At 46.5% G+C, this 12006-nt stretch overlaps 1 protein-coding gene and 1 long non-coding RNA gene across 3 annotated transcripts in view; one reads left to right on the top strand and one right to left on the bottom strand.

Moving 5' to 3' along the window:
- Positions 1-10983, bottom strand: part of SHB (SH2 domain containing adaptor protein B) — an 88086-nt gene extending 77103 nt beyond the window's left edge. The window contains exon 1 of the mRNA XM_072860110.1: positions 9897-10983. Coding sequence (XP_072716211.1) covers positions 9897-10478 — 582 coding nt within the window. The 5' untranslated portion in view covers positions 10479-10983. The remainder of the gene's footprint in view (positions 1-9896) is intronic.
- Positions 10943-12006, top strand: part of LOC140651056 (uncharacterized) — a 33304-nt gene continuing 32240 nt past the window's right edge. Inside the window, exon 1 of one of the 2 annotated variants that reach the window (XR_012042243.1) lies at positions 10943-11227. This is a non-coding gene — a long non-coding RNA (uncharacterized lncRNA). The remainder of the gene's footprint in view (positions 11228-12006) is intronic. The other variant, XR_012042242.1, reaches the window with a different exon arrangement.

Genomic DNA, 12006 nt, shown 5'->3' on the forward strand with positions numbered 1-12006 from the left:
TCTGTATGATTAGCTTGTTCCCTGCACAGCTCAGGACTGACTCCTGGGTAGAAAGTCAGTCCAGAACTCCCCACTCTCCAGCCTGGTGTTCAGCTTTACTCAAGCCTGTTTCATGGAGCAGGCAGACATTATAACCCAGCACTCAGTCCACACTAAACCAGGGAAAAACAATCCTAACACGAACCTCACTCCTGATGAGCCAGTATCCCTACATCACAGCTCAGGACTCCAACTGAAATTCCCCCTGGACTTGAAATCTCCTCTCTGTATGCCACAATTCAGCACCTCTTTCCCCAGGCCAGATCAGCAGTTAAAATGACTTCAGTATTTAGCAGACGCATATACCACCAAGCACCCTCAGAGGTATGGTGACAGCAAGCCCAACTTAACAGCAGCTGTGTTCCCTCCAATACTTTCCAACAGCCTTGAAAGACAGCCGGATACCTGTCAGCAACACCTGTGCAGTTCAGTGAACACAGACGATAAGAGTCATCCATTTCAATACACATAGCATCACAATCATGGACAGGCCAAATCAACCATCCATTGATTCACAGAGTGTAGTGTTACACATAACAATTGGGAGCTGCACCCTGCAGCCAAAGACCTCTCTGAGTCCCCCACTGGAATTTTCCCAGTGTGAGCTTCATAACAAGAGTGCAGGGGGAAAAAAAATAAAAGGCAGGCATTTGTCTGCAGCCTTAGGGACATTTATTCTTCCCAGAATGCAACAAGCATTCTAAGCAGCTCCCAACCTTCCTATTATAATCTTGGAGCATCTGGCAGCTTTTAGTTTCTCCTAGGTTGCAGGCTTCTAATCCTTATCTATCTTTGAGTCATTTGTCTAATCCTTGCAGGAGAAAAATCGCTCCCAGGATTTACCAAATCATCCAGCTCACCTTCATTGCTGCTGCAATTTCAGTAACTTTGCACTGCCTTTACCAGAGATTGATGTCTGTCAGCCACAGCAGAGCTTCTCAAATTAATTTCAGGTTTTAAACTGCCTGCAGTGGCCTTTCATTCCTCAATATCCCCTGCAGGTCTCTGGCAGTGTAATCATGCCACTCTCTATGGCTAACCTGCTTATTTCTTTAATGTAGACATGTCAGGGTATGGGAGACAAGAGAGGAGTACTGGAGGTGGAGGAAAAGGAATGTCTCTCTAATCTGAAACAGAGAAATTAGTCCCAGATCACACAAGCCACAGCAAGCTGGACCAATGCTTTCTCATTGACTGGCAGGATATGCTCCCAGTTCAACACTAACCAAGCATTTACTCCTTTCTACACCCACCACAAGCAGAGTTATACAGAAGATATGAAATCTAACAAGCATGAAATTTGGCATGAAATTTAACAAGTCCAAATACCAGATTCTGCACCTGGGGCAGAGTAACGCCGGGAAGAAGGATAAATTGGGAGAGGAGTAGCTGGAGAGCAGCCCTGCAGAAAGGGATCTGGGGGTGCTGCTTGACAGCAGGCTTAATACGAGTCAGCAGTGTGCCCTGGCAGCCAAGAGGGCAAACTGCATCCTGGGGTGCATCAAACACAGCATAACCAGCTGATCAAAAGAGGTGATCATCCTGCTGTATTCAGCATTGGTGTGGCCTCACCTTGAGTACTGTGTGCAGTTCTGGGCCCCACAATTTAAGAAGGATGTTAAGGCACTTGAATATGTCCAGAGGAGGGCAACAAAGCTGGTGAAAGGGCTGGAAGGCATGTCCTGTGAGGAGCAGCTGAGGACTTTGGAGAAAAGGAGGCTGAGGGGCAACCTCATTGCTCTCTACTTCCAGGGAAGGGGGAAGTGGAGAAGGAGGTGCTGATCTCTTCTCCCTGATATCCAGCAATAGCATGCATGGGAATGGTTCAAAGCTGCATCAGAGCAGGTTCAGACTTGACATCACAAAACATTTCTTTACAGAGAGGGTGGACAAAAACTGGAACAGGTTTCCTAGAGAGGTAGTCAATGCCCCATGCCTGTCAGCGTTTAAGAGGCATTTGGAGAATGCCCTTAACAGCATGCTTTAACTTTTGGTCAGCCCTGAAGTGGTCAGGCAGTTGGACTAGATGATCATTGGAGGTCCCTTCCAACTGAAAATACTCTGTTCTATTCCAAGACAGGCCAAAAATCTGTTTGCTGGAACAATATTGGTTGAAACTAGGGAAGAAAGGTTGTATCTGGAAAGTAGCACTTCCTTTAAAGAAAAAAACTGCCCTAAAACTTCACTTGGAGAGAATCCACTGGATGTAACATCTTCCATAACAAACTTCCCCTGCAGTCCGGCTTTACTGAGCTACAATTCAACAATCTTTATAAAGTTCCTACACAGAAACTACACACAGAATATGTAGCACAGCTGTAGGCCATTTGTATCTCATTCAGACTTCACATACTGATCTTTAAAACTACATTTGGGACACGTGACTTTTCTTTGAAGATTTAAGAATATCTTTTGTTGCTTTGGGTTTTATGGTTTTTTAAACCTTGCAAGATTAAAACAGATCTTTAAACATCTCAGAAGAGCAGAGATCTGAATTCCAGGATGGTAGTCTGTTCACACACACTCCTCCTGTAGTTCCCTTTAGCAGCCTTTAGTCACAGTCATAAAGAAATATCACATTATAAATTGCAAGTGGCTGAAGTCCCCCAGTGGTCACTATCACTCTCACACATAAAGCCTGTGAAATGCTTTGAAATAGTTTGGGAATATAGCCACTGATAATCCAATATCAAGTTTTTTTGCAAAGCCACATGGAGTCAACACAAGAATTCAAGCATTACTGTTTGACATCAATATATGGAATTCAGCTACAGAAACAAAGCAGCTCTGCATGTTTTTTTAATCTGGACCAAACAGACTGTAGATAATTTTTAGAGTCAAATATTAACAAGCAATTAACTTTAAGCTGGCCTTCCATCCCTCCAATGGAAAACATCCCAAGTACTTGCAGTCTACTGCAGCCATGAGTGGTTCTGTTAGTTTTACAGCTCAAACTGAAAACTATGGTCAGGAAGTCCAAATGTCTGGCCTGGCAGATGAGGGGAGTGCAGTGGATACCTGGACTTCAGTAAGGCCTTTGACACTGCCTCCCATAAGACCCTCCTATACAAGCTGTTGATGTATAAGCTGGATGAGCAGACCATGAAGTGGATTGAAATCTGGCTGAACAACGAGGTCCAGAGGGTGGTGATCAGTGGCACAAAGTCTAGTTGGAGTCCAGTGACTAGTGGTGTACCCCAGGGGTCAATATTTGGCCCAACCCTGTTTAACATCTTTATTAATGACCTGTGTGATGGGGCAGAGTGTACCCTAAGCCAGTCTGCAGACACCACCAAACTGGGAGGAGTGACTGAGATACTAGTGAGTCGTACTGCCATCCAGAGGGACCTCTACAGCCTGGAGAAATGGGCTTACATGAACCTCGTGAAGTTCAACGAGAAGAAGTGCAAAGTCCTGCACCTGGGGAGGAGCAACCCCATGCACCAGCACATGCTGGGGGCCACCCAGACAGAAAGCAGCTTCACAGAAAAGGACCTGGGGGCCCTGGTTGAATATGAGTCAGCAATGCACCTTTGCTGCAAAGAAAGTGAATGGCATCCTGGGCTACATTAGGCAAAGCATTGCCAGCAGGTCAAGGGAGGTAATACTTCCCCTCTCCTCAGCACTGGTGAGGCCACACCTGGAGTGCTGGGTTCAGTTCTGGGATCACCAGTACAAAAGAGACATGGACATACTGGAAAGAGTCCAGCAAAGGGCCACAAAGATGATGAAGGGAATGGAGCACCTCATGTATGAGGAAAAGCTGAGCGAGCTGGGAAAAAGCACAGGGGGGATCTTATCAATGTGTATAAATACCTGAAGGGAGGCTGCAAAGAGGACAGAGCCAGGCTCTTTTCAGTAGTACACAGTGACAGAACAAGAAGCAATGGGCACAGACTGAAACACAGGAGCTTCCATCTGAACATCAGGAAATACTTTTTCCACTGTGAAGGTGTCTGAACACTGGCACAGGTTGCCCAGAAAGGTTGTGGAGTCTCCATGCTTGCAGATATTCAAAAGCTGCCTGGACACGGTCCTGGGCAACTGGCTCTAGGTCTCCCTGCCTGAGCAGGGGAGGCTGGACAATATGATCTCCAGAGGTCTCTTCCAACCTGCAATTTGGAATTCTATCCGGCAATTTTGTGATTCTGTCCTTGCAGTAAAGGCTAAGCCTCTGGTGCCAATTTCAGTCATTACCAAATGTCTTTTGGTAACTATTTCAAAATGTGATTGAGTACAGATGGGGAAACAAAAGTTAAAGCACCAAGTTCAGACTAATTCTGCTCCAGAACACATACCAGACACCTCTTGTGCCATAGGATGCTCAGAATACAGGTTGAAGAGACAGAAAAACACACATGCCAATTCTTGTTGTCCAGGAATAGGACAGGAAGACAACATCAAGATTGAAGTGTCTATAATTACAGATGCAACCAAACAGATTACAGCTAGACAATGCAAATAAAGACAAACACAGGCACTTTTTAAAAGAAAAATGTGTCCCTTCTGAGTTTTTGCCTAGAACTTTTAACTTCATACCTAATATCCTGTGTCCCTCACTCTCTCAGCCCAAAAGGAATGAGCACTTTGTACAATGCAATGAGCCCAGGAATTAAGCACATGAAAGCTCAGAGCCTGTGTTCCTAACAGCAGTGTGGGTCTCTTGGATTTGGGAAGACAGCTCAGCACAGAAACATGTTCGTCTTGCATGCTCTCCTCTGAAGCAAGAGAGGATACATATGAAATAGTGGTGCAAGCATGTGTTTTTGCTCATTGGGGGCCAAGTGAGCATGGTTCATAGACATTAGATACACAGGAATGGAAAGGGGTAGAAACAGGACAAAGGTCCGCCACGCTACCCAGTTCCCTTATGGGCATTTGTACTGCAGCATTAGTCTTTTTCAGAATAAGGAACATGTTCAGTTACAGTCTCCCAGTAAATAGTTCAATAAGCACATCTTAGCTCAGAAGCTTCAAGTCAGTCTTCTTGCTTGAATCCAGTAACTGAGGTACTTTCTTTCAATGGTTTGGATCTGCTTACTACAAGGGTATACACATGATGCACTCTTCCAGAAGACTACCCCTCCCTCACTCAATCTCCATGTGTCCAACTGCTTCATATTGCTTCCTGATAGCCTTTCTCTGCTTGGATCTCTCTGTGTCCAAGAGTCTGAAAAATCGGATGGTTCCCAGAGCTGAGACTGTCCCCAGCTGTGCAATACACTGCAGATGCCAGGCATACTTGTAACTGAACAGCCTACCACATCACTTTGAACAGCCCCAAAGTCACTAAGACTCCACAGGCTCAAGTAATAACTGAGTATCTTCACATTCATAAGACTCAGATAGTTCCTTAATCATGAGACTGACATATGTAGAAAAATACATTTCTAGCTGCACTATAGCAACATGAGATACATGGAAAAAAATGCAGCTTGCTGCCTTTATGTGTAGCCTTGCCCAAGCCATTCGTGCAGGTTCACAAGACCAGTGGCCATCAGTATCTTTTTCTTTAGAACTTTGACTCAAAGACAGAGCCACATGCCAAAGGGAACCACACACAGAGAGGAAGACTGCTTCAAAGTAGAAACAATTGAAAAGAGTGGTAGCCTGACACCCTGATGCCATGGATTAAACATGGGAATAAGACATGGAGTTACATTTGTAGTTTAGGATCTCCAGAAATTATATACTTTAATATAAATAACCCCAACACTGCTTAGACATCTTTCAAGTTTTTTCTCAGTGCAGCAGCTGCAAGATTCTGTTAAATACACCTGACTTGTTCTCACTTGCAAGATCAAATAAAACTTAGACCTTCCATATACAGAAATAAGACAAACATCTTCTCAATGCTTACTAAAAGTTTTTAATTATATACAGATATTTATAATGTTCCGTGGAGCCTTAGCACTTTTATGCAAGACTTAAAAGTTCAAATAGCATTTCCACAGTCTATTGCAATGTCAGAAAGGTACTTGTTTCTTACATAATGGGGGGAAAGCTTTCAAGGCAAACAGGTTTAGCCCTCATGCTTAGCTAACAGCGAGATCTCTGCACCACACACTTCTGAGGTGGATCCCATGGAAACAAAGGAGTTTTTTTTCTTATGCAAGTGTAGAATTCACTCACAGACATTGTTTTCAGACCTTGGTAAATCAAGTCAGCAACTACGCTGCCCTGAACAGTTTCCTGCTCGATTGCTGCTGCCACACAACATTTACAAGTTTTTGCACTGGATCAGCTCTGCCTGTGCAGAACTGAGCTATTTTCTACAGCATCAGATATGTCCTGTCCTGGGGAAATGGATTTTGCACTTGAAGTGTCTTCTGCATTCAATATCCAGAACTGCTGCACAGTTCTGCCTCCACTGCACAGAGGGAGTGCAAAATGCTGCTTATTATGAAATAATTATCTTTTAAAGGACAAGTACACTACAATCCCAGCTTTTAAATCCTAAGAACTTCCTGCAATGGAGTATGAGAGAGTTGCTCTTTGAATAGTGTTCCAGGTTCTTCATCTGCAAAGCCAGGCAGAGAAATGTTTAGGTTCAAAAAAAAAGAGTAATAGGTGAGAAAATACATGAAGTATCCTTTCACACAGACACTTTCCCCTCAATTATTACTACTTTAATGGATTTACACACACCACACAATGACAGATAGAGAAGAGTTGCTCAGGAAGACTTTAACTCATTATTTTAGATCCCCAGTTCACCAAGTGGTTTGTCTATTGAGTTAAGGCAAGTCTCACGTTTATTCTTACACAAATACAGTAGCTGCCAGGATGTTCCTGCATATAGCCACATGGTGTTCCGGCTTGCCTACACTCATTCATCTGCCACGGGAGAGTTAAGCAGTTAACATCCCCCAGGCCAGCACTAAAGATGGAAGCCAGTAATTTCTTATCCTCCATACTGGATGAACTCAGCTGCTTCTGCCATGAATTCTAACATATCCTGCTCTCCCTTGTTTGAAGATAAGCATCACTGTTAAAGCCCCAAACCTGCCTGATTGTACTACCTAAGTAAAAAAAAATCCACCCACCAATTTGAATTCAAAGACATCTAGCAATGGTGAGTCTCCCTTGGGCATCAGTTATAAAGGTTAGTCACCTCACTATTAAAGATGCATGGCAATTTGGGTTTGTCTGCTTCAACTTTAGTCAGTACTTCTACCTCTACACATCAAAGCTTCCTGAACCCCAGATACATTACATATCTGTGGTTACTTTTACAACCTGTGCCTGGAATCTTGCAAACTACAATCATGCCTGCCATTGCTTTTAATCTCCATCTCCTTTCCTCCCTGAATCGGCTAGTCTATCATTTTTTCCTGGGAATTTCAACTAACCAGTCTGTTGTTATTCATACTTTGCCATTTGTCCTTTATAAGTAACCACACCAAACAAACACCTTCCTGAATCTCCTTCCCATTCTAGTAACTCTTTCAAGTTTAACACACAACTGAGCTGTTCAGCCAACTCTTTACTGATGACCAGTCACAAAAGTTATAAAATTGCTCATTGAATTTGTTGAAAACCATACTTCTCAGTTAACACAGAAAGGAAAACAGTACTCTACCCTTGTATGTGAAGAAGAAAAAAACTAGAGGTGCTGGAATGGAACACAAGCTTTTAGCAAACTCTATTGGATCCTTAAACACTAACATATTTCTGTGATGACAGATCTTTTTTCATTCCTGAGGTACTTACTAGCTTAAGCTATGCTACTGACAGATTCCCCCCCCCCCAATGTTTTTAACATATCTATCAACTCTTCTGAATGTCATACCTCTAGTTTTTTTTATATCATCTTTACTGTCCCCTCTACTATATCCCTCTTACAGAAGTTTATTTCCACTTGCTTTATTTGCCACTGAACGAGACACACTCTGTTAACTTAATTCCTCACTTTTTCTCCTCAGTGAATGACAGGTGTAGGAGAGAAGCAGTTCTCTGTCTGCCCACTATGACCACTGCTTACCAGGTTCACCTGTCAGACTTTACATTTCAGGACGGTGAAAGAAGAGAGATTTCATTTCCATTACTAGGAGGAAATAACACAATTGAACAAGAGGCAAGCTATGTAGCTCCTCACAACCAAATTACGTTGTGGGTGGGGGCAGGCACACTTACCTTTTGAGGTGTAGGGACGATTTTATTTCTCAGACATGTTAAGATTTCCTGTTTGTCACATATAGTTCTCTCTCACAAAAACAGAAAGAATGTGACAATGACATGAGTGTTCTGTATCTTTTTTAAAAAAAAAAAATTTAGGCTGCTCATTCAAAACAAGTTTTAGAACCTGCAACAAGGGCTTGGGAGCCCTTGTTCAGATTTATGACCACACAAGGTAGCAGGTTACCTAGCAACAGATGTAGTTTCTGCTTCGAAAATTGCTTCAATAGGGTCTAAAATTGAAAGATAATAATGAAAAAATCATGCCCTATTAAAAAAAAAAAAAAGAATACTTCTGCACTTGGAAGCATTTTGCCTCAAGCCGTTATTTCCTCTGAAGTTGCTGAAAGTATTTGCCTAAGAGCAGATACATGGTATCAACACAGGCAATTGAAAGAAGACTGAATATACTGAGACTGTAACATTGTGAGACTCTAACTTTAATCATTCACTTCCACAAAAGAAGTTGCTTCCAGTCAGGAACTATACCTAAAATGACAGACAATTTAATAAATTCTAGACTTTTAATCTTCTATCATCACCATCACAAGCTGATTTATTTGGAATTCCACCTGGACAGGATATAATTTATCAAGTTGTCATGGAAATGTGTCACCACTCAATGAAATCATGTTACATACTTAAATATGTACATACTGATCATTTAAATTGATAACATTCAGCACATACTTAGAATTCCTGTGATATGACTATTACACTGAAGTTGTAAATGCCAATTTACAAAATGGAGAAATATTAATTTCCAATATATGGAAAAACTAAATTATACTCACAGGACAAAAAGAGGTGGGGGGATATGTGCTGTGCTTACAAAATAATTAACGCTGCTACTTCCTGCTGTAAAGCTTCCCAGCTGTAACCCGAGTTCCTGAGCCCAGCACTTTCTAGTGCTGTGTCTACAGTATTTTGTTAATATTTGTAGGGAATGACCAGTGAAAGACAGGAGAACATTTGCAACTGAGCCAGTAGCTATAGAGTTTGCTTCAGGTACCTGCCAGGTGGAAACACAGTTATCACGGAAGTTGTGATGCTGTTGTAATACAAGACTTTGAACTACTTCACCTTTGACACTGAATTAGGAAGCAAAGAAGTTATTACTGAACACATGACAAACTGTTTCCTTAAAAACAGGCAGTCTGACTTGGGATGGCATCAGATTTTTTTTTTAATTAGTTTTTATATATGACCACATGCAACATACCACATGCAATGGGGCTGAGGTCACAACTTTGGGTCACAAGCACGGGGCTTCTCAAGTGACTCTAGGGCTTCCCAAGCACCCCCTCAAAGACTCACATCCTGTTCTGCAGGAGCATGCCAACCCAAGAGCCGTGGTACCAGTCATGAGGTTGGCAGTGCACTGTGCCGCAGAGCGGAGCTAAGCACACCTGCAAACCTGCCCCATCAGAAGGGAGGTGAGTTTGAAACCCCAGAGGACAGGGCACCACCACTTCATGTGCCAGCGTTGCACATGCCCTGCCTGCCCATAGATATTAAAAAGGGCCGGGCCACCCAGTGAAGCATGGTGGAGAGCAGTGGCCGCTCCAGATGCATTCAGACAGGAGCTAGTCCCCTCACCAAAAATCCTTCCAGGAGCTGACATAGGCCCAGCCCTACTACCTGGTCTACGGGGGCGGGAACAGGAGCACAACACTTACTTTATCTTTCATGGCAGAGGGGACAGAGGTCGCCAGCTGCTTGGAGACCTTGCTGAGCTTCTTGCCTGCACCATCGCTGCCACCGCCGCTCTCAACCTTGATGAGCCGGTGCTTAGGGGAGACGTACTTCACGTCGGGCGGCGTCGCCGGGCGGCGCTCGCTGTGGCTGCGAAAGAGGTGCGGGGAGCCGGCTGCGCAGGTGGCGGGGGTCGCGGCGCAGCACGATGAGGAGGAGAAAGCCTTGGGAGCCGACTCGCCCAGGTCCTCGGGCGCGGAGTAGTCCGGGCGGCACATGGCGCGCAACTTGCGCAGGGATGAGCCGGGCCCGCTGTAGGGGTCCTCGAAGTCGCGGTCCTTCTGGGCGCGGTAGGCGCGGAGCAAGTCACTGGTGTCGTCGCGCAGGCAGCGGTGCGGAAAGCCGGGCGAGGTGTGGTGGTGAAGGTGGAGGTGCGGTGGCCCGTCGGGGCGGGGCGCGCTGCCAGCACCGTTGCGTTTCTCTCGGTAGTCGGGCCGCGGAGGCTGCGGAGGGCTTTTGGTCTTGTTATTACCCAGGCTGAAGTACTTATTCAGCCATTTGGCCATCGTCTCTGCCGGCCGCGGCCTCTCAGCACCGCGCGCGGCCCCCGGCGCCCCGCGCGCCAGCCCCGCTCACGGCCACCACCCGCATGGAAAAGCAGGGCGGCGGGGCGGACCAGCCGCCCCGCTCCGCGCACACGCCGGTCTTCCGCTGCCAACGACTGGAAGGTCCCTCCCAGGCCCTTGGCTTCCCGGTGGGACGGAACCGTTCCCGGCCCGAGCCAGGCGCTCGCCGTAGCTCCGCGCCTGCCTGCGCGGCTCTCGCGAGCGCAGCCCCCACTCCTCCGCGCTTGCAGTGCAGCCCGGCCTGACCTCAGCACGTACCGGGGAGGCGGGGGACGCATCTGCATGCAGGCCGCGCCGCCAGGGCCCGCCCACCGCCGCGGCCGGAGGCGGGGAGACCCGGGCGGGGCCGGGGCAGGTGCCGGCGGGCGGTGGCTGTGCAGTGCGCTCCGCCCGGGCCGTGGGGCGGGAAGAGGGCTGGCCGAGCGTCTCCCTGCAGGGGGCCCGCTCCGGGGCACATCGCTGTGCTGGGAGGGACAGGACGCGCATCATTATCATCGTCAGCAGCAGCAGCAAGCGTGTCTGGGGAGTGAGGAAGTGTCGGTACGGCCTTTTCCGGTGCTCCGCGGCAGAAAGGACGCGGCGGGAGCGTGTCAGGCCCCGCCGGGCCGGTGCTGCGGCGGGTGGGGCACGCCGAGGCTTCTGCTCTGCGTCCGTGAAAGGGTGGGGAGCGGAGTTGCTGCTGTGAGGAGGTAGGGGTGTCTTTCCTTTCCTAGCTGGCCTGAGGTTCAGGAGCCTCTGTCCTCTAGCCTGTTGTCTGGAGGGGCTGGGACACCTGCAGCCAGGGTGATGTGGTCTCAGCAACTGTCTGCACAGTTTGAGCTCTGACTTTTTTAGTACTGCTACCTATGTGCCCCCCTTCCCCTCAGCGGGGCAAGGGGATCTTAGACTGGGCTCAGCTGGCCCCTATTAAAGGGCACCAAGCCCTGTTGTTGGCTAGGGCTCATGCTAAGCAAGCAGGATAGTGTGTATTTTGTTGGTAGGTGACTTTCCTAGGTGCATGGGTGTGTTCTTAACATGAACAGCAGAGATCCTAACATGTTTTCTGCACAGAAGGGTGGCCTGAAATTAGAATTGAAATGTTAGCTTCTTTTCAAGATGGGAAAAGCAATGTTATGCAGTGTTTGGAGCACGGTGTGAAGATGTCAGGAGCTAGTCACATTTTGCACTGTTGCTTTTAATCATTTGGGAGATGGACCTCTTCTTATCTTCTCTTTTTATATTCAGAATAGAGGGGGGGGGAAGAGGAACCCTTTATCTACTCATTACAAGTCACCTGTGTAGTGCCCTGTTGCATTTTGGCAAACACCTCTGTAGTGCCCTGGTGCGTTGTTGAAGCCTGACATCAGAGTCATACCTGTAGTACACTTTATGCACCCACTCCCAGTCATGAATTCTGAGGGCAGAATGGAGTCAGTTATCTTCATGAGTTAACCATCTTCATGAGTTAAAGATGGATTGGATTTTCACG

Source organism: Ciconia boyciana, chromosome 4 (assembly GCF_034638445.1).
Source record: "Ciconia boyciana chromosome 4, ASM3463844v1, whole genome shotgun sequence".
Classification (NCBI taxonomy): Eukaryota; Metazoa; Chordata; class Aves; order Ciconiiformes; family Ciconiidae; genus Ciconia; species Ciconia boyciana.